The sequence below is a fragment of the Asterias amurensis genome, chromosome 9, assembly GCF_032118995.1.
Source record: "Asterias amurensis chromosome 9, ASM3211899v1".
Lineage (NCBI taxonomy): Eukaryota > Metazoa > Echinodermata > Asteroidea > Forcipulatida > Asteriidae > Asterias > Asterias amurensis.
In genome coordinates this window covers 22,079,520-22,101,354 of record NC_092656.1, presented here as the reverse complement: position 1 = coordinate 22,101,354, position 21,835 = coordinate 22,079,520, and the positions used below count along the sequence as shown (strand labels likewise).

General features: G+C 38.3%; 3 protein-coding genes across 5 annotated transcripts in view; 2 read left to right on the top strand and 1 right to left on the bottom strand.

The window, feature by feature from the left end:
* LOC139941778 (uncharacterized) overlaps positions 1-8,972 on the top strand; it is a 37,857-nt gene extending 28,885 nt beyond the window's left edge. For all 3 annotated transcript variants that reach the window (XM_071938394.1, XM_071938396.1, XM_071938395.1), the window contains 12 exons: positions 362-556; positions 1,192-1,275; positions 1,885-2,043; positions 2,580-2,729; positions 3,385-3,552; positions 3,995-4,345; positions 4,886-5,023; positions 5,335-5,532; positions 6,187-6,537; positions 6,818-6,952; positions 7,184-7,350; positions 7,925-8,972. In XM_071938394.1, coding sequence (XP_071794495.1) covers positions 362-556; positions 1,192-1,275; positions 1,885-2,043; positions 2,580-2,729; positions 3,385-3,552; positions 3,995-4,345; positions 4,886-5,023; positions 5,335-5,532; positions 6,187-6,537; positions 6,818-6,952; positions 7,184-7,320 — 2,066 coding nt within the window. In that variant the 3' untranslated portion in view covers positions 7,321-7,350; positions 7,925-8,972. The remainder of the gene's footprint in view (positions 1-361; positions 557-1,191; positions 1,276-1,884; positions 2,044-2,579; positions 2,730-3,384; positions 3,553-3,994; positions 4,346-4,885; positions 5,024-5,334; positions 5,533-6,186; positions 6,538-6,817; positions 6,953-7,183; positions 7,351-7,924) is intronic.
* A 560-nt stretch (positions 8,973-9,532) lies between these two features.
* On the top strand, positions 9,533-14,051 carry LOC139942099 (alpha-ketoglutarate dehydrogenase component 4-like). Its single transcript, XM_071938792.1, has 4 exons — positions 9,533-9,586; positions 10,137-10,191; positions 11,372-11,517; positions 12,369-14,051. The coding sequence occupies exons 1-4, from the start codon at positions 9,560-9,562 to the stop codon at positions 12,390-12,392; spliced, it is 252 nt and encodes an 83-aa protein (XP_071794893.1). The 5' UTR covers positions 9,533-9,559; the 3' UTR covers positions 12,393-14,051.
* An 879-nt stretch (positions 14,052-14,930) lies between these two features.
* LOC139942098 (RAB6A-GEF complex partner protein 2-like) lies at positions 14,931-21,750 on the bottom strand. Its single transcript, XM_071938791.1, has 9 exons — positions 21,588-21,750; positions 20,418-20,578; positions 19,747-19,904; positions 18,972-19,055; positions 18,156-18,305; positions 17,620-17,760; positions 16,627-16,757; positions 15,968-16,145; positions 14,931-15,330 (listed from the first exon to the last, which is right to left on the bottom strand). Exons 2-9 carry the CDS (start codon positions 20,531-20,533, stop codon positions 15,101-15,103), a joined length of 1,188 nt encoding a protein of 395 aa, XP_071794892.1. The 5' UTR covers positions 20,534-20,578; positions 21,588-21,750; the 3' UTR covers positions 14,931-15,100.
* Positions 21,751-21,835: the final 85 nt, after the last annotated feature.

The window sequence follows — 21,835 nt, the reverse complement described above, 5'->3', positions numbered from 1 at the left end:
AGGGCAGTGCTTAATGAAAATTTTAAAGTGGTTTTAACTTGATGTATTCTTTGAGTTTTCCTTCATTTTTCATTTTTCAAAAACCAAAAAAAGGTCATTTTTATAACAATAATAATAATGTTGCTTATTTTTATTGATGCAAGTGGAACAGGTATATCAATGTGCCAAAAATTCCATACACAAGATTTTGAATTTATGTAGAATAGTTTACAATATTATACAGTTCATAGTGCAGTAACAATCCTCCGGAGAAACTTGTATTGCCAAGAATATGAAAATCCTGCCAGACCAGCAAATATATATTTAATTTTCTTGATTATAAACTGACAAGTACCCTTTATTATTATCGGTGAACTTCCAGATGTTAACTCCCCCATCAAAGTCAACTATGTGTCAGACAGCGTCACCGAACTTTCCATCAGCGATTTCGCTGACTCATTTGTCACCGGCACCTATGTTTGCACTGGTGCCCATGAAGATTCAGCCGTTCCAGTTGTAATTGGTGATGCCACTAACATGGACAACACTACTATACCTGGCATACCAGACCAATCATGTAAGAATAAAGGGATACTTTTATTTTATTAAGGTACACATGTACATTGTTTTTTTTATTTTTGCATTTTCAAACTCAAAGTTTTTTGGACTGACATTGTTGGTATTTCCAGTATGTTACAATTTGATGGGATATCCAAACACGACACAGTAATAAAATAATTATAAAACCATGTAATGCGCACATGTTCTCCCTGCTGGGTGCAAGGTGCAGTCAAACCAAAAACAAAAATGAAAAAGAACAGACACAACAAAATTTGGGCTGAATGGGTCATCGAAGTTGCAAGAGGATAATGAAAGAAAAACATCCTTGTCGCATTACTTTGTGTGCTTTCAGATGCATAGAAAAAGGCTTCAGCTGAACTTTTTTATTAATCGAGTGAGAAGTTACCTTTTTCTCAAAAACTATGTTACCTCAGAGTTAGCCGTTTCTCACAATGTTTTATACTATCAACAGCTCCCATTGCTCTTTACCAAGTAAGTTTTTATGCTAACAATTATTTTGAGTAATTACCAATAGTGTCTCTGCCTTAAAAAGGAGATTTTTCCATGGTGCTACCGCTGCACCTCACCTAATTGGTGATATTCATTCATTGGTTGTTTTTTTCATTTTCTCTTTTCTCTTTTTTCATTCAGGGAACTGTTCTTTATTTGAATTTGTCTGCAATAACCGAGAATGTATTTCCAGCACCCTAGTATGTGATAACAACTACGATTGTGGTGAGAGCATAAAGCAACTTCTGCATTAGGGTTGGGGGTTAAGGTTTTTATTTATTTCTGTGGTTATTTTAGGTGTGGTGTGGGTTCGACTCCCACCCGAGTAATATGCCTGTGATTTTTTTATTCATTTTTTCCCCCAGAATTTAGAAAAGTACTGAGTATACAGCAGTAACACACATCAGTGTAAAATTATTAGTAAAACCAAAATGAAAATTCTTTATCCCCGATGCAAATTTAACATCTGTTAATTGTGATGTAATAGTTTACAATATTTGTTTGATGGGACAGCCATCACCTGGTCACCTTTTCCTCCTTCCCTCTCACTGGTTTGGTAGTTTTTTATTTTTTGAATTTATACTTTTATGTTCCAAATTACATTTTTAATTCATGCATTTAACTTTGATTGACTAATTATTTGTTTTGCAAAGAAAAACTAACAACTATCATATCATGACAAAACAGACAAAATAATTTTTGAAAAACCAACTGGTTCTTCACTGCTTGACTAACGCTTGATTATAAGCGCCGATTCTTCGCTCACAGCTTAGCAGAGTCATGACATTTTGGCCACAATACTTAAATTCTTCTTCCTGTTTTCTCTTGTACAAGCTGACGAGAGTGACGAGGCAGAGGAGTTATGCAAGACGTCTTCATCGGGCTGCTCTGTTGACGAACACGCCTGCCTACTAAGTGGGGAGTGCCTGAAGGCGGTGTTTTGGTGCGATGGCAAGTTCGACTGCGCTGATAACTCAGATGAAAACAACTGCTGTAAGTCGTCATGCATTATGCAGGAAAGCTTCATTAAAGAAAGAGGACGGAATAATACATCCTTTTTCCTCTTAGCCAACTCACACCTGTTATCTCCATGTAATTCCTTTTAAAAACAGTGAACCCTAATCTAATTGTTATTTGATCAAGAAAAACCAGTAGTTCTGATTTCTGATTGTTTTTTTTTTACCCTAATCAGAAAAATAGCAGGAAAAGTCTATTATTAAAGCCTGCACCATGTGTACCTTTAGGTCAGTCCTTCTCAACTAAATTGTCCTACTTTTTTCAAAGGAAAGAATCGTGCCTGTATAATACGGTTTATGGTTTATTAAAAAAAATTCATAAATTTGCGGTCCAACGACCGAATTGCCATCTGAATTTACATTTTTAAAGGACATTCAAATCACACAAAATAAAAGATAATCAAACACTTTTTACAAAGGAGAACATTTGACATCAAAATTAGGCTTTACAATTTAAAATTTTAAAATGGTAATGCTATAAAACATGATTTCAATTTGTTACTTTTTATGTAGCCCTTCTTCTGGTGGTGGCACCTGCGAATGTGAGTCAAGTTTCCTCAACTCGGATTGATGTGTCGTTGGAGTGCTCCTCGCTGTTTGTCTACCATACCGTACAGGAACAACCGGCGTGGATAACTGCAGATGGGGATACCATTGCACCTGGTCAGTCGTTGACTTAAAACCCCAGCTCCTACAATTAATCTTTTTCAATTCAAGTACTTTTAACATGTTAGTTTTACTGTATATATCTACATTTATGAAGGATTAAAACAATTGAATGGTTCCAAAAACCCAAAGTACACTTTTTTGAAACTTTGCGTAGTGGTTCTATTTGTCCATACACAACTCTAAATAGATTTTGCATGTGGTGTCACCGCAAACTCCACCTTATTTCGTACATGTTTGTACTGTGTGTGATGCACCAAGTGATGTCATTGGATGCTCGTTAGATCTATCATTAAAAGTCTTTAAGTGTTCTTCTCACACTTCAAGGTCTTGTTTTCAATAATTACTTCATACTTATTTTTATATATATATGTTTATCTGGTATGACATTTGCTGGTTTTTTTTTTTCACGGAATTAAGGAAGTACTCAGTATGTGCAGAGCTCAACACAACCAGTTGGCGATATCTCAAAAACGCTACCACCTCTTGAAATGACTAATTTTCACATGTTAGTTTTATTGTATATATATCTACATTTAACTGGTAAGACATTTGCTGTGGATTTTTTCACAGGAATTAAGACAGTACTGAACACAACCAGTGTATGTTTAAAACCAAATAATATTATTCCTAATTTGTTGTATTTCAAAAGGTTCCAGTTTACTAAACACCCGCGTGGAATATGTCAACGACTTCACAAGCCGTCTTATCATTGAGGGTTACACCGATGAAGCCAATGGAGGAACTTATGTTTGCGGCGTTTACAGTTTTGAAAAGTCAACTCGTCTGGTTGATCTGAATCCAAAGCAAATCGGAGAAAGTATGTACTTTTGTTTTCAGAATTAGTTTGCCTTTCCTAAATTGTTTTTTTTAAAGGTGTTACTTAAGGAATATTTAACTAAGGTTGACATTTCATTGTTGGTAGTTTAATTTCACCAGCTTTTCATTAGATATCTGAAAATACTGCTGCCCTAAAAAATTTCTGAGGAAAATTTAGTTGTTCTAAACAAACATTTTGTTTAGGAAATAGCCCCAAAAATATTGCTGCTCTGAGATTCTTCTCAGGGAAAGATTGCTGCCCATTAAAACAATTTTGTAGAAAATAGCGTCGCCCTCAAAAGTTTTCATTAGGAAATCCTGCTGCCCTAAAATTCTTCTTAAGCAAATATTGCTTATAAAATCTCCCTATTCGTTTTAAAGGACCAAATATTTTGCTCGACGAGGTTAAGGAAAATGACAAATATTGGGTTATTTGTTTACAGACTGTGAGGAGATTCGAGTCTCAGCCTGCATGACTGGAATCGGCTACTCCTCGACCTACATCCCGAGCATCATCGGCCTGAACCAAGATGAGGTTGAGACCCTCATGGAGAGTTTCTCCCTCATCTTGGACAACGCCTGCAGTGCTTACTTCCGTCCCTACATGTGCTCCCTCTACTTGCCACCGTGCAGAGAGAAGGCCATTATACCCTGCCAGGAGCTGTGTCTGAAAGCAGTCAATGAATGCGCCAGTACTTTAGCGGGGTCGTTCTCGCAGACGGAGGTGACCGCCTTGAGAGACGCGTGTGCCTCAATGCCGAGTGAGGCAGATGGCTCCAGCGAATGTTACAACGGTAGTTCGCGCTCTTTCTTTTATTTTCTGCAAAGTTGTGTTGTGGGTGTGAAGCCCACTTTCCTAAAGCATTAATGCCCTTTGAAATGAACCAATGAAAAGTGGGGTTGCATGGCTGAGCGGATGTTGGTGTTTCTGTTCAGCAGAGTGTGGGTTTGAATCCTGTTTGTGACACTTGTGTCCATGAGCAGGACACTTTAATTGCTTCTCTCCACCCAGGGGTAAATGGGTACCTGTGGGCGCAGAGATCGCTCTTGTGATTGATTTAGCCGAGTAGCGCATTTGTTGCACAAGGCTGTATACTCCCGAGGGAGGTGAGATGGTTTAAGGAATGAAAAGGCCCAGTGATTAGAGGTTATAATAATGGAAGCACTTTGAGACACAGTGTAAAAAAGCGATATATAAAAGACTGAATATTATTATTACTATTACTTGATGAAAGTACATTTGACTATGGGAAGTTGCAAAGCCCATGAATCATCCCTCAATGTATGTTTTGGGATTATTCAAATTAATCTTCTTGACGTTGTTTTGTTTGCAGTGAACGAAGTTTCAGTGGAAGAGGTCAGCAGCTATACGTCACTCGGTCGCACCGATAAGTACGTTGAGTGTCACTACAACCTTCTCCCGGTGGTCCAGCCCAAATGGTTCAACCCTGATGGAGTTGAAATCACAGATGGTAAGAAGCTTGTTGGATTATTTGTATTCGTGGCCGAGCGGATAAGAGCACCGAACTCAAGCTCTGGTGTTTCTGTTCAGTAGAATGTGGGTTCCAATCCTGGTCTTGACCCTTGTGTCGTTGAGCAAGACACTAAACCATAAGCTTCTCTCCACCCAGGGGTAAATGGGTTCCTTGTGAGGGCAGAGATGGTTCTTGTGATTGATAAGCTAAGTGCGCTACATATTTGGCAGCACAGGCTGTATATACTCCCCAGGGAGCTGAGAAGGTTTATGATTTAAGATTCTTCTTTATTACCTGTGAAATCCCAGATTATACTTCCCGCATCAAAGTCCACCACTTCTCGGACAATGTCACAGCACTTTCCATCAGAGAGTTTACCGACTCGGTCGACGCCGGTACCTATGTCTGCACTGGTTCCCATGAAGATTCAGCCGTCCCAGTTTTAATCGGTGATACCACTAATATTGACAACACTACTGTACCCGATGAGGGACCAGATCATTCATGTAAGAATAAAGGGCTGTATTTATGAAGTTTGATTTTTTTTTTTTTTTTCTTTTCTTATTTACTCTGGGGAGACCTCTCACCTAAAGGATTTTGGTACTTTTTGTAACACAAAACACAATGTCCACAGATTTACATTAAACTTACACCGTCTGAAGATAATGATAGTAGAGAGGGTACCTAGGGCGGCAGAGGGCTTTACCATTTCATAGCTGGAGGGTGTTGTGTTGAAAGAAATCATTGAACAATTATAACTTTTGAAGTTATTTTACTTTTTGACCAAAAAGTGTTGATGTTTTTGACTGAAAAAGGTATTTATGAATGGGAATCAAAGTGTGTTGAATCGGTTTTCAAGTAGTGGTTTAAACCTGCCGAGGCCTGGTTCTTGATAATTTACCTTGACTTCGTCTCGGTAAAATTATCAAGAACGAGGCCTCGTTGGGATTTATCCACTAGTTGAAAACCTCTTCACCACACATTGATTCCCTTATTGATATATATATATGCATAAAAACTAAATGAATGAGAGCATGTATACCATGTGTACATCTAGGTCAGCCCTTGCACTACTAATGTTCTTACTTGTTTTTCAATGATCAAAATATCTTGCCTGAACAATTATAGTTTGTTCTGATTTTCGAAATGTTTTTCAACAGCCTGTGAGGAGATCCGAGTGCCTGCCTGCATGACTGGAATCGCCTACTCCTCGACGTTCGTCCCAAGCCTCACCGGCCTGAACCAAGATCAAGTTGCAGCCAATTTGGAAAACTTCTCCCTCATCTTGGAAAATGCCTGCAGCGCTTACTTCCGTCCCTACATGTGCTCCCTCTACTTGCCACCGTGCAGAGAGAAGGCGGTCGTACCCTGCCAGGAGCTATGCCTGAAAGCAGTCAATGATTGCGCCAGCACATTAGCGGGGTCATTCTCCTATCAGGAGATTTTTGCATTGAGAGAGTCCTGTGCCTCAATGCCGAGTGAGGCAGATGGCTCCAGCGAATGTTACAACGGTAGTTGGCTCCTTTTCTTCCTAGTTTTCTTCAAATTTGTATTCTGTATAGTGATAATGATAATAACAAGCCAAATGTATAAAACGCAAATGCCTGTGGTTTGTTTACAAAGCTCGGGAAAGTACTGAGTATACAGTGCTTACACACATTGGTGTACATGGGTAAAACTAAAATTAATAATAAAAATGATAATATTATAAACACAATCCTTGATTCGAACAGCCTAATTCATCCCCATGTTAATTTATCTATTTATTTATTTTGGTGTTTTGTCTTTCAGTGAAAGAGGTTGAAATTGGAGAATTATATGGCGTAGCATCAGTAGATGGTGTTGAAAAATACGTTGAGTGTACCTACAACCTTCTTCCCGAACTCCACCCCAAGTGGTCTGGCCCCGACGGCTTAGAAATTGCAGGTAAATATGAAGAAGACAAACTTTCAGTGTACTGGGGTGATAGTTAGTAACAAGAAGTAAAGGAATAACAGATAACTCTCACCAAGTTATGACTGTTAAAACCCAATTTGACGCGTTTTTGGTGGTCGCTAGCGACCACCTTGTGCACCAAAGGGTTAAAGCTATCACTACTATAATGTGCAGGTATGCATTACATACACTTATGCAATTGGTTTTTTGTTTCTTTGTTAGGACCACCAGCACGAGTAAGCTCAGTTGAAATCTCTTCCTCCGTCACTCGCTTGCGTATCAGAGATTACGATGCGTCCATTGACGAAGGAACCTACACATGTCATGGCCGCGACCAGACAGTGTCTGTCGATTTGTAAACCTGAACCCGAAGTGAAAACAATCATGAGGTAAGTTGGCGATTGAGCAAAAAGCTTAATTACTTATTTGGCTTGAGAAATTACATCTTTCTCAAAAAATGTGTTACTTCAGAGGGAGCCGTTTCTCACACTGTTTTATACTATCAAAAGCTTGTGCTCGTTACCAAGTAAGTTTTTTATGTTAACAATTATTTTGAGTATAAGTACAATTAGTGCCCAGTGCCCTTAAGTTAAACTCATTCAACTCATTTTAAAGTTTTATAGTGCCTTTTGCACCTGCCATTCCCATGAAATATTTGGTTGACCTTTTAGCAGCTGTATTTCCTACCCAGGTTAAAACTCGGGATAACCTGGAGTTGGCAAAACTGATTGTTAATTTTACCAGGAAAATTGAATTCAGTGTGAAATTATGGTTGGTTTACAGTAGGATTACAATCCCCCCCCCCCCCCCCCCCCGCCCTCAAATTCCCTCTTTTTTTCTTTTTTTTACCAGGGAATTCTCTTGGTAATGTGAAAGAGCTTTTGATTTTTTGTTGAAATACAAGTTAAATGAGTTCACCAAATTATTTTTTTTAATGTTGGTAATTTTGTTTTTCTTCTTCAGATGATCAGACGGGATGTCTCACCAACGATGTTTGAAATGTTACCATAGAGACCTTTTGCTTCAATAAGAAACAGCTGTACTTGTAATAAGCGTTAACTGTACTTTTTTATAATAAAAAATATAAAGTCATTTGCCATGATGCCACATGTGTGATGTAGTAAACAGTAAAATGTAGGGGGCTGGGTTTAAACCTTTAAGTCTTGTCTACTAGTTTTTTATAATATTGTTTTAAATTAAAAATAATGTACGGACAAGTGTTGTGATTTGGTTAGGGGAAAGGGGCTTGAGAGGGAGGAAAATTTTACAACAGGAGTTTTCATAGAATAGTAAATTCATTAAAGCCTTTAGTTTTTAATAACAAAATTAATTTTGTTATAAAATTTCTCCTGAATATTTGTACTAATGTGAACTTTAAGTGAGCTTTCAGGGTAAAACTAATTACCGATTGAAAAAATAATTTTAATTTTTGGTTTTTACCCATATACACCGATGTGTGTAGCACTGTATACTCAGTACTTTCCCGAGTCCTGTGAAAAAAATCACAGGCATTTTTACTCGGGTGGGATTCGAACCCACGACCTTTGCAATTCTAGAGCAGTGTCATACCAACTAGACCACCGAGATTGCCCGGTAGCTAGAGGCAGTTCGAATCCTATGTTTTAGCAGCGGGTACTGCAAACGATTTAATAGATGTTACATTTGCATCGGGGATAAAGAATATTAATTTTTGGTTTGTACCCATATACCGAAAAAATAATTATCCTTATATGCTATAAATTAGTGTTTAACAATGTTAATAACAGGGCCCAATTTCATAAAACCTGAAGCACAGAAAAGTTTTGCTTAAGAAATTTCTGGTTACCATCCAAAATTTCTTCCATTTTCTGCTTAACAGCTTTATGAATTTGGGCCCAGGACATCAAAACCAGATAGTAATAAAAATCTTCTTTATAACCGCATTCTGTGTGTGTTTTCTTTATTGTTCTTTTATCACTTGCAATTTTTACTTGTGAAATTAATAAATTAAATGAAATAAAGTAATGTTGAAGAGCAAGTCAGTTTTCCTTATTTGTGTACTTTACTTATCAGGAGTTTTGATTAATATATTAAGAGATGTTTTTTTACTACATTTGTTGATCGGGTTTGATTTAAAACGGTTTACCTGGTTGTGCCTTTAGCACGGTTGAATCGGTAGATTTTGTCTTGTTAACGGAAAACGGAAAATAATCTACAATTTACCCTAGTAAACCAAAGGCCGCTTTATTTATGTTACTATAACATGACCCTCTGTAACCAATCCTTGTTAAGATCAATGGCCAGTGATCAACAAATGGCAAGTTCAATGACTGCGAACAACGCACTCAAAATGTTTCTGCACTACAAATTTCTCCACAAATTCTCTGTATTGCAACCCCCAAAATGAGCAAAAACACCTCAAACTATATTCTTAGAAACTTTTCATTATTTCTGAGAGTTGATTGCCAAATTCTTGAAAGTAAGCGGAAAATATTGAAATTGAGAGAGACCCTTGTGTTTTAATGCACAGAAAGCACTCCTACACCGCCCCCTCCCCCCTCAAACTTAATTTGTTTTCGCGCAGAGGATCACGGGTACAACCTTTGACCTCCAGTCATCATGTCGGCCGCCCGTGTTGTCATCCAGGTAAGCTTAGAAATCTTTGCAATATTCTTCCTTTCATGAAAAGTATATTTTCGTACAATTGAAATTTATGAATAGCTTAATACCTACAGATTAAGGGACTAATATTTTAGGTTTTGGAATGCAGTAGTGCTACCTTTTGTTAACAGTAACATTAACAACGATTAACGTTAGCACGTCCGATCCGCCAACACAAAAGAGATCGGTCTTTAAATTTCACAACGGTGTTTTAAAGGGAGTACGTGTATTGCCGACACTATATCCATGGCTAAGTGTGTTTACGACCAATAATGAGAAATACCTTTTAGGTTTTACTTTTATAGTACCTTAGAGGCAAATTTTGCAGAGCTTTGACTTGTTTTCACAGGCAGGGCAGGTGAGTGACACCACCCGGATTGGGAAATACATATTTATTTTTTTATTTATTTTTTTGTATTCTTAGTAAATTGAATTTTAAAGTAAACATAAATATGTGATGTTTGGGGTTTATTCACTCTTTATTTTAATGGTGGTAATAACTTTTTTAACATTTAAATGTTCCTGTTTCTTTCAGAGGGTGCGACCCCACGTACCACTCATCAAATTCCGCTTTTCCGAAGCAACACCAGGTATGTGTTTACTGACTTACTATTTAGTATTTGGGGAAAGTACTGAGTACAAAGTGCTAACACAGCGGTGTATGGGTGAAAACCAAAAATTAATATTCTTTATCTTTAACATCTATTACTATTTGTTGTCGTTTTGCTGAATGTTTAAAACTAAGTTGAACCTTTTAAAACAAGGAGAAATATGGTTAAAGGAACACGTTGCCTTGGATCGGTCGAGTTGGTCTTTGAAAGCGTTTGTAACCATTTGTTATAAAATGCATATGGGTAGAAAGATGTTGTAAAAGTAGAATACAATAATCCACACAAACATGCCTCGAAATTGCACGGTTTTCCTTTTACCTCGTCGACTAACACGGTCGGCCATTTATGGATTCAAATTTTTGACTCCCATAAATGGCCGACCGTGTTAGTTCGCACAGTAAATGGAAAACCACGCAATTTCGAGGCAAATTTGTGTGGATCATTGTATTCTACTTTTACAACATCTTTCTCACCATATGCATTTTATAACAAACGGTTACAAATGCTTTTCAAAGACCAACTCGTCCGATCCAAGGCAACGTGTTCCTTTAATCAAGTTGATCCTGTAAATTTGTAGAAATGTAAACTTTGTGTATTTGGTTTGAAGTTACTCCTAGAACTATGCTATTGTCTCCCGTATGTTGTTACAGGAGACGATAGTGGAACGAAACCGCATAGTTCTAAGAATAGTTTGCAGTAAGACCATGCTTATATCTACTACATTAGGTTATCTGGCATTTCTATACGCTGCTCCAAATCTTTGGAACAATCTCACACCTTGCATTAGACAGTCTTGTTCACTTACTGTATTTAAATCTAAGTTAAAAACCCACTTGTTTACTTCACCCATTTAACTCATTCTTGCTCTGTTTGTGTTTTTGTTTTTTAATTTTTTTTCTGCAATTTTTGTATTCCTTGTAATGGCGTAGAGTATATTTATATAGGTAACTGCGCAATATAAATGGACGTTTTATTTTTATTATTACTTTGCTGTGTAGGTTTGGTTCAAAAGAACATAATAAATCCAGCAAGTACGTAGATACATGTATACACATGATGGTGTTACCGCAAACCAATAAATATACATCGAGAGCTCACACCATGCCTCAAAAATCACCTGTTATTTATTTTTTTGATATTGACATTTCTCATTGTTCAGGGCCGGCAATATCATCTTCCAAGGCTCAATCTAATTCCAGTACCTCAAAGGTCAGCACAAGACGAGGGGAAGGTATTGACTTCACAAGTCTCCCAACAAAGTATAAAAGGTTACCAATGTCAATAGAAGAGATGGACTGTATCAATGTAAGTAATAATAATAAATTTATTCAGGCAAAACATTCACAAGTACATGTAGGTACACACATCAGATGCCCAGGAGAGCAAAATTTTAGTTAAAAATAAAAACTGTCGCCAAAAGGCGTATGTCTCCCAAAGACAGTAAAAGTCAGCAAAAGTCAGTAATAAACATGGCAAATGATCTCTGATTCAATAACATGAGAAATTTGCGGTGACACATAACAGGCATGATATTCTTCCTGGTTAAATTAAAGGCCTCAAATTTTTACACATGTGTCAAAGGCCAGTGATTTCAGTGTTGGCCCAGTAAACTCAAGACAGGACTGGTGGTCTTGTTTTTTTTGGTGGTTCTTTTTCAACATCTTTGTCTCAAACAGATGATGTTCAAATGTTGAATCTGAGTCTCACAAATGTCTTTCAATTCTGCTGAGTATGCCCATTAAACAGAAGAGATGAATCTTCTCCTTGTGTTTTGTTCAAATGAAACAGTTAAGATGGTAAAACCTTGTTCTAATTTTGACTGTAGTCGCTTCTCATTTTGATTTTGGTCTTGTAAATAAATCCCCTTTCAGTACAAATTCTGAGCTACAAGTCCTGTGGTCTTGGGGATTTTCCCCCAATATTTGAGCCCTGCTATAGTCTGTTTTCAGATTCGTTGTTCTGTGGAAAAAAATCTGAGAAGTTGTTATCAAAAAGGCCTGAAAAGTTTAATGGAGCACGTACTAAAGGAATGTCCACAGAGTGAATGCAACACAGAACTGGGTATTTTGACGTGTTGGTGTTTAAGTATTTTCCACACTACCAAGCAAGTTCTTAGGAAATTTGTTTAGCATTTGTTTTCTGGTTTCTTGTTACAGAGTGGAGGGTCTAAGCTATATTAGTTTCAACATGAAGGTGCTTCATATAACTACTTCATCATCTCTTACTTATCAGCAGTCAGTATGCGCAACACAACCAGTATTCAACCCAGGATGGCGTAGTTTGAGGGAAAGGAAATGACGGGCCCAGTTTCATAAAGCCTGTAAGCACAAAAACTTGCTCAGCACAGGAAAATATTGCTTAGCTAAAATGGGTTACCAGCCAACATTCAATTAAGTTTACTTTGTTGTGACTGGTGCTCCGCTCATTAATTTTTTTGTTTGCTTAGCAAATATATTTGGTTAAGCAGTATTTTCTGCTAAACAGCTTTATGAAAATGGGCCCAGGTCTGAGCTTCTTCACTTGAAGACAAGTAATCGCAACAATGCAATACTATTATTTTTTATTTTTTAGTTGTTGCTTAACAGAAGACAGACGTAAGTTTTGATACCTCGCTGCCTTTGTCTATGAGAAATTTTTCTCATCAGGACGCAGTTTGGCAGAGCTGCTGAGGCATAAAATATTGCTTGAAAATTTTATGCTAAGTAAAAATAAGCAGGATAAAGTCACAAATGGTGTAATCTTTTTCTGGCTAGCCTAATGTTGTGCTTTTAAAAGCAGCTCTATGAAATTAGGCCCTGTTGCCAGTTAAACTATAAACCATGTGAACCTTGTTTACAATAAGTGTGACCTTGTACATTCTTTGAGCATTCTGGCAGGCAAGACACTACACTGGTTCTATGGGAAAGTTGAAATTTTGTGTTATAATTTCCACATAAAACCAAGAGTTATGAATGTAAACGATGGACAAGTTTTGAGATATGCCCCCTTTCATCATATCAAAAGTTGATATGCAATCTCCATAAAATATAAGGTTTTATGGTTTCTTCCATTGGGCTGTGTACAAATCTTGCCTGCAGGAAGTCCAGGCTCTGTGGCTCTTTTGTAAACATGTGATGTCACTGGTCACATCGTCTATAGTGACTAAATCATTGTGCACTGAAGTCGGACTAATTTATCATACCATGCCAATCTTTCACACTAACCATTTGTGCACTGCACTATGCAAAGTTTGAGAATATCCGAGCTGTCTAATGCATCAGAGTCAAGTTATGCCCGTTTTTGGAGGGTGGCTTTGAAGTGCAGTCAAGATACTTGTGTCATTCAGCAGAGTCTTTACCGTAAATTGTTTCTCTTAATCCAGGTGTATGAAATGGGTACTGACAGAGTTGGTGTGTTCCTTGCACCATGGTTGAATTAATCCCCTTAGTGATAATAGTGAGATGAGAAGACTTGAGAAACACCTTCATTTGACCAGTAGTATCTCAATCAAACACAGTGCAATTGCTTGCTGCATGCATTTGATTTGTTTGCATTGTAATTGAGCTTTTTTTTAAGCTGTGGTTATCAGTTGGATTTGCTCTGTAACAGCATTGTTGCAAAAATGTTGTCGATTTTGTAATTACGTTTGCTTTTCTCGCCCAAGAAAAGGATCCCTCAATACTGTTTAAACTGGTTAAAATACTTTCTCTTTTGTTTTCAATTAAAAACCCAGTAAAATAGTCATCGAACGCACAGTCCCTAGTATTTATACATATAGACTGACAAAAGCGAGTCACACAAAATGTATTGTTTTGCTAATTAATATACCGTTTTATTGTACAAATAATTTAATTAATACCTAAGCAAAGTGTTTATGTTAAATCTTTAAAAAATATGAGTACATGTACATGTATTGTAAAATAAAACATTGTTTTGAAAAAGAAACTTACAATATGGATAGAAATTGTTTGTTTCTTTCACTGGGATTTTGGTCATGATATCGGGGTAAAATAACTGTTCACAATAATCCTCATGCAATGTCTACCTCTATGTTTTCTTTGTCTTACTAATGTAATAGAGCTAGATGTGTTGGTCTAAATAGATAGCAAACTAATTACTTTTTTTATTAAAGGAAAGCTTAGAATCGGCACTTGCAAAAGCAGGGAATTCTGTGATTACTTTTGGCTTGTGCTCACATGCATACTGCACGTTACTGGACATTCCTCACTTACACAGCTACCACAGAAATTCGTCAGTAAGCAGAGCCATGAAATTGTGCCATGTCCATGAGCACTCGGAATACTTATTCAATCCAACTAGATAATGGGAAACTTTACACTATCTGCCATTCACCAAGAGAGGGCGCACTTCACCAGGTAATGTCAACAACTTAGGAATAGGAGAAGCATGAGTGACGGTCACTGACAGCAAATACCATGTGTTTTGCGTGTTTTTGATTTTGTATTTAGATTTAGCCAAACTGTATTTTGTTTTTCATAACACAATGCCAGCATAAACCGCACTGTTCTGGAACAGGACGTACTGGACACGAGTTCCCCTATGATAACAAGCGGTATGCATGAGGTTTTGGGAGTGTTTCTTCTAGGGTAATTAGCTAAAATTCCAAAATGCTGACCTACAAAAAAATTGAGAAGAAATCTGAAGTTTAGTGTATGACAATGTATCTGATTTAGTTTTCAAGAGGTTGAGAGACTTCTAAATATTTTTTGAGTATTTTTGAATTTGTAGCATTTACCATTGTTTGGTATAGGAGTTGTGCACCCTTACCTGGTAGGTCTGCTGCCCTCTAGTGGCAGAGCTTTCGAAAAGTCTCCCATTCCTATTTTCCAGACACTCCCTTCATCCAGAAGCTACTCAAAACATCCATAGAGAGAGAAAGAGAGACCCCTCACACAGTTAGAGATGTGGGCGTTCTTGTCGCCAGCGCGGTTCTCGTTGACGCATTCATGGGGTTCGTTGGCAGGATCTTAATGGGCAGATTCCAGACCAGCGTATCCACGCTCAGGAAGTTGGGACCCTGCCACATGGCAATCTCTGATTGGTCTGCTGGGATCACATGTTCTGGTGATGGATCCTTGGCGGTGATGAACTCGAAGTGAAGCCTCCATTTCAAGCAAACTAAAAAAAGAAAGATGAAGGATGTTTTAAAAAGGGTTGGTTTATGGGACAATCGTTCACAAACAGAGTGAGTTTGAACTTGTATATTTGGTTAATGTGTAGAACTACATGTACTTGCTGGGTCTACTATGTTCTTTTTGGAAATTGTCTTGCTATTATTATATCTGGCATGCAACTTTTCAGTTGATCAGCCGATTTCCTCTTTTACTTTTCAAAACAGTGCCATAGAAAACTGAAAAACCATTGTACAAAAGTTTAGTGTAAACAGTCCTTTCGTCTTTTTGGGGCAATAAGCAAGTTGCATGTCTGAGATATACATGTACAACTGCCGCAGTGCAAATTTTGTGAAATTATGGAGATTTCTCTATTCTAAAAAGAACTGTCCTGCTTTATTAAACACTACCTGGACAGAAGGTAGGTCTCTTTAGATCGAGGGAAGTTCTTGTTTTTAGCATCACTGCTGCAGAGTGAGTTCTTAATTAATCTCAACATTTCGAGCTTGCTCTAGTCATTGTCATGAGACTTGGAACATTCCAGTGCACTTCCTGGCAGGCAAGATACTATACTAGTACAAGATTTCCTAAGGCTCCTCTCGGTTATTTTTATGAGAGACACTCTCTGGCAATCCTTGTCTTACCGATGTCCGTAATGAAGCCGGGGGTGACGTGCAGTGGAATTGGCAAGACCATGTGCGACTTGCTCATATGGAGGCAGAATTCCTGGTGCCGACCGTGGGATGACATTGACACGCCCTGGTGGGGTTTGCGCCTACATTCCTCCGCTATGTGCTCCTCACACTGAAGAACCACCGAATACTGTAGAAAAATACAAATACATTTGAAACCCATCTTTTTAATTACAGAAGTGCATAGAAACTTTATTTTATTATGCGCTGTACAAGAACTGCTTATTATTATCACATAATTACACTTTCCGACCTAAGGGTTTAAAAGAGGCACAAATGTTTTCTTCATGGATAAGACAGTCTGTTTGAAAAAAGCCTGAACTGTGAGCGCAAGGCGTGAAGGCTTGTGAGCGTGAAGCTAGCTTACATACATTTGTCGTTGATGACTCTGCAATCTGGGGCATTCTGTATGGTTTTATCTACATGTTTTTTTTAATTTGATCTTAATTATAAAAATTTGTAAAAATTTATACATGCATTTTTTTTTTTTTTTTTTTTTTTTTTATCCGGTTAAAACAAAGACATCATATCCCTGATTCTTGGCTTGCTATCCCTGCAGCCTGTTGTACTAAAAAAATGCCCACAGAGCATCACTGGTTCCCTGTACTTACCTGTACACAGGGTACCGTGCAGCTTGGTGGGAACTCGATGGTTCCAATAATATCTTCTCCCAGTTTGTACGCCGGCTTGAAGAGACAAAATCTAGCCACAGTACCATCAGAGTTCTTAATGTTGTAGGAATCTGTCGGAAAAGGATTCAGTTACAAATTGAAACATCAAAACAATAAGTATTGTTTGAAGCTTTGCATGGTGTGGAGAAATAAGAAGAAACTATAAATAAATAGTAAACTTGCGGGTACAACCATGTAAATCTCTTAGGTTGAGTGTTGGCTGTGAAAAGATTTGGTTGGGTCTCAGAGCCTATATTTTTATCAAAACAATACTTGATTTCTCAAAATAGATTTAAGGGAGGGTAATAAGTTGGGTAATCACTCTTTAAATTGAAGGCAATAAAAACCTTTGGTTAGAACCCTTCAGCAGAGTTTGATAGTATAAAGAATTTTGAGAATCGTTTCTCTTTGAAGCAACATGGGTATGTAAAAAGATAACACAATTTATGTCAAAATTTGACTGCGAGAAGCGTTACCGCTTTGAATAACTGTTCACATGTCGGTTGTTTAGTATTTTTATTGCAAAACGTCGGTTGTTTAGTATTTTTATTGCAAAACGTCGGTTGTTTAGTATTTTTATTGCAAAACAGAAGATTAGAATACATTTACTCTTCCAAAAGGTATTCTTCCTGTAAAGTCTTTATTTAATTTTTGGTCAATAATACTTCTTTTTTCTTCATTCTCAATTTCCTATTTCCTACTGGGAATTAGGTATGCTGCCTTTCACCTCTGTGGACTCGAATCGAATCCAACCTCAGACCAGACCCTTGCATGTGGATTGGGTTTTCAGTCCCTAACTGATTGCATGAGTTTTCCCCATTTGGGATTTTCCTCCCACTTCTGAAACTGAACATTTCTTCTTGTTTCCTATCTATCATGTTAATGGCGCTAATTGTGCTGTTTGGTGTGTACTAAAAACTGAACTTTTCCTACTTGGGTTTTTCCTTGAGGTGACTGTGTTGAGAACCTGGGTGGCAAGATCAAGAAAGGTGTTCTGAGTTCTCTCCTCGGCCAGGAACGGATTACTGGATGCTGTCGTGTCTTCCTGCTCGGGCAAACTGGTGTCACCCAAACCTGAAAAGTCAGAAAGGAAAACTGTTCAGAACGAATTCGTATGTCATGGCAGTGGTTAAGAGCATCAAATTCATGTTCTGGTGGTTAAGTCATCGGAGTGTGTGTTCGAATCTCAGTCATAGCACTTGTGTCCTTGAGCAAGATGCTTTACAATTGCTTCTCTTTACGTGGGGTATAAATAGGTACCTGCATGTTTGAAAAAGCCTTCTGAGAGCCAGGGTAGCTTGGGCACACAGCACGCAACATTCCCAGTTTGATTTTTACGGCACATGCACGCACACACGCACGCACATGCGCACACACGCCATTTTGTAGGTCAGATATTTGAATGGTGACATCATATTCAATATGGTCCTATACTTGATCGTGTTTGGCTCTCGAACATCTTCACTCACCGTACAGAAAGAGAACTCTGAATGGTACTCTGAGAAGCCTGATGGGGCAGTTAACTCGCTGCGTGCCGATGGTGACCTTGTAGGAGTACTTCACAGCCTGCCCTCTGTAGGATGGGGGTGCATCATTCGGGATTGTCTCATGGTAAAGGACTGCAAAGGTTTACAGAAAATAATTATTGAAAAGTCAATTTTTTTTTAAAACAACTTATCTGAGCATCTTTACCCGCTCCTTTCCGAAAACAATCTAGACAACTTGAAATATTGTTCAAGAGAAATTAAACCAAAAGCGTACAGAAATGGCTGAAATCAGCATAAGCCCAAAATTATTCATGATTTGCCCCTTCAAAAGTTTCCCATAGACTTTTAAGATGTGTCCAAAGTGGCCTTGCCCTATCAAAGATGACATTCCAGGTCTGTATCTCAGTAAGGTTTAAAGCTTCCAATGGCATTTTAGTGCAGTAAGAAAGTAGATAGCAGGTAACAACCACATTGGCAAAATAGCTGTTTTGTGATGAGACAAGTGAGAAGTGGTGGTTTCCGAGAAAAAACATAGCAGAGAAACAGCCTTGACATTTTGAATAGTGTACACTGCTTCTTGTCTTCAGTCAAATGCAAGACTTCTTTTCAATTGTGGTTCAGCTTGGAACCACCACTTCTCAAAAGAGTCTACCCACATGGTTGTCTCACATTTATACCCTATTTTTACCCGGTACATGTCATAACACTTTGGTTGTAGACCTTCGGGCAGGACCTCTTGTTGGAGAGGAGCGTACATCAAGACAGAATCAAGTTGCATCAAATTTTCCTTTGACTCACATGTTTTTCTTTCTCCAGGTTTAAGGTTCAAATCGCAGAAGAGTATCTTGGGCTCTGTTGACAGGATGCAGTTCCCCTTCTCTCCTGACAAAAATAAAATCACAGAGGGTTCTTGAGTTTGGTCTCTACAGTAGTCTCACTATGGAAACTTTGTGGAAAGAGCCAGTTTGGCGAGAGATTGTGAGGCAGGTGTAGAAAAGCTTGTATGTTTGAAGAGTTAGTACTTTGTTATACTGTTTATATTTCCCCCCATAAGTGAGTTCCCCCAGTGATGAGTTTTGTTTGGCAGTCCATTAATACAGGTGTTTTGACACTAACCAAGTGCAGCAAAAGTAATAGGGTTTGAGTGATCACCGGAGCTTTATTTTTTTGTTATGCAAGTTGCCAGACACACAAGGCCTGAAGGCCACTTCAAGGTGTGGGCTACAACTGTTTTTTCCAGAGGCTGTTGCCACCTACTCCTTAGTGTGAAACAGGGTTACCCCTTTTACAGTCCATGCGGATGTAGGCTTGGATATCATCAGTCCGAAGCCTGGCAGGTAGAGCATAAAGCACTACCTCCCCAATTTTATGTAGCAAGTGTCACGACCGGGATTCGAACCCACACTCTGCTGATCAAACAATAGAGCTTGAATCCAGCGCTCTTAACTGTTCGGCCATGACACGCCACATGGTCTATAGGCCACATTACATGTGATGTCTCTTGATACAGATAAGATAAGAATTTATTCAGTCAATGTTAAAAAGTTAAAAACCAAAACATCAAAGCGCCTACCCCTACTGGGTGCAAAGCTTGTGTTGCCAGAACTCTGCAGTAACTCCAGTTCCTCTGACTTTTCGCTGATTGGTACTTTAGGCAACATAACCTTTGAGGCACTGATGTGACATTGACAATGGAGCTGGGCGCTTGCCCAAGCGAGGGATTGGACACCACTGTGTGAAGAAAGAGAACCAATGGAGGAAATTGTAAAAAAGAGTGTTTAGAAGATTTTTTTGAGATTGGGTGATACTCAGATTTTGTACTCAGTTGGTGATGAGCAGCAATTATGCATAACCATCTCGACCAAAACTCAAACCGTACTGCTTTGAGCTACATGTAGAACTTGTCGAGTTGCTGGAACTTTTCAAGTCACTAGAAGTTGAGTACGGTGGGCTATACCACTCGGGTAGACACAACTAAACTTAAAGTGAAATTCCCATAGCATGGTTTGATGTAAACTTTGTTCAATGACTAGCCAGCTAGGCCAGTTTGCAACTATCTTGTCTTTTCACTAGCCCGCCAGTTGTTTCACTAGTCGATGTGCTTTTAACATGAAACAGGGACGCTTTTCAATACTGAACTTTAACCAGCTGAACCACTTGGAGAGCCTTTTACTGGTCCTCCTCAGGTGTCTAACTACCATTTGGCAAGTGGACCACTGTTAAGGGAGAGCGCTGCATACTCACCCAGGGCTGGTGCTATTAGAGCTGTTTGCCGGACAAGAGAATGTGACATTGCACTCTAACACTTCCCCAGCCAAGAAAGTGACACCTCTCACTAGATTAGCACTGACGTCAATCATGATCACACGGACTGGTTGGCCGACTAGTTAGTTATCCTACAACAACTGGGAATAGAAAATAAGTTTGAAATGTATGAACAAAAATCAAAATCCTCATTATGATATTATTTATAACAATCTCAGCAGAGCGATCAGGGCCTAGTAAAGCTATTTAGCAGAAACTGTTGCTTGAAAAAAAATTCTTTGCAAAAATTGAGTTGGGCACTAGCCACAACGATGCAAACACATATTTTGGTTCACTGGTCCCCCGTGGTGAAACCTGTGGAAAAGTTTCTGTATGGCACCACCACTTTTCATTCGATATGAAATAATAGTGTATCTAATTTACCTTATTAATGAGATATCCCTTTTTGTAAACATGTGGAACTCGGGACATGTGGATAAATTCCTAAAGAACAACGGGGGGCTCTACATAAGCTTATCTAAGCTGTCTGCCCCAGTAACCAGAACCACCGTCTCCTCCCCAGTTGTGTGATGGTGCGGTGGATTCAAGTAAGTTCAAGTAAGTTCAAGCAAGTAAACACGAGTGAAAAAGTGGTGGCACCATACGAAAAGTTATCCAAACCAGTTTCTGCCATCTATCATATAATTATTATCATATATTAGCAAGTGTTTACAAGTGCTTCACATCATCATGTATCAACAGTTACAATACGTTTATGTTTACGTTGATACTCGGCAGAATCCTTAAGTCAGGACGTAAGGCCTAGGGTGCTTGATTGTTGATGCAGTGCAGATCGGACACAAAAGTGCTACAACAGACACTTTCATTATCAATGACTGTGGTGTGACTGTAGGCTTTATGAAACTGGGCCCATTTAACCTGTGACACAGATAGATATATGGTTTCCTTACTTAAAATAAAAAAGATAAGATGAAATTGAGTTACTTAATTCATCTAATAAAACAAAGTTCAATTTCAAATTAGAATTGTTAATGTTATTAATATTACTTATTGAAATTGAATGAATTATTGAATAAAGCAATTTTCAATTCTTGCCAATAAAATGCACAGTTCTGCACAAGTTGAGCGAATCATGTACTTGTTACTTACCGATTGAACTCACTGGGTAGAGTACGAGGTATAAAGGTCTAAAAATAAAAGTAGAAAACAGTTTTTTTCAACATTTTTGCTTGGGATCACATTCCTTCAATCCAGTCCATCCACAGCACAGTCAACACGTATAATGTTTGTCGTCGAGTGTCTCGCTCGCTCGCTCGCTCGATCGAGTGTGTATGCAGGGTACCGGATGCGTTTAAAGCAATAATACTATCACTCTCCAAACGGTCTCAGAAACCATG

Bases quoted from the DNA above. Each gene is read 5' to 3' on its own strand.
- LOC139942098 (XM_071938791.1), bottom strand. From the start codon at position 20,533: ATGATTGACGTCAGTGCTAATCTAGTGAGAGGTGTCACTTTCTTGGCT. The intron at 18,306-18,971 runs GTGAGTCAAAGG...AAACCTTTGCAG, and splicing joins ACCTGGAGAAAGAAAAACAT to TCCTTTACCATGAGACAATC. The intron at 17,761-18,155 runs GTGAGTGAAGAT...CTGACTTTTCAG, and splicing joins CAGAGTTCTCTTTCTGTACG to GTTTGGGTGACACCAGTTTG.
- LOC139942099 (XM_071938792.1), top strand. From the start codon at position 9,560: ATGTCGGCCGCCCGTGTTGTCATCCAG. The intron at 9,587-10,136 runs GTAAGCTTAGAA...TGTTTCTTTCAG, and splicing joins CCGCCCGTGTTGTCATCCAG to AGGGTGCGACCCCACGTACC. The intron at 11,518-12,368 runs GTAAGTAATAAT...TTCTTGTTACAG, and splicing joins AAGAGATGGACTGTATCAAT to AGTGGAGGGTCTAAGCTATA.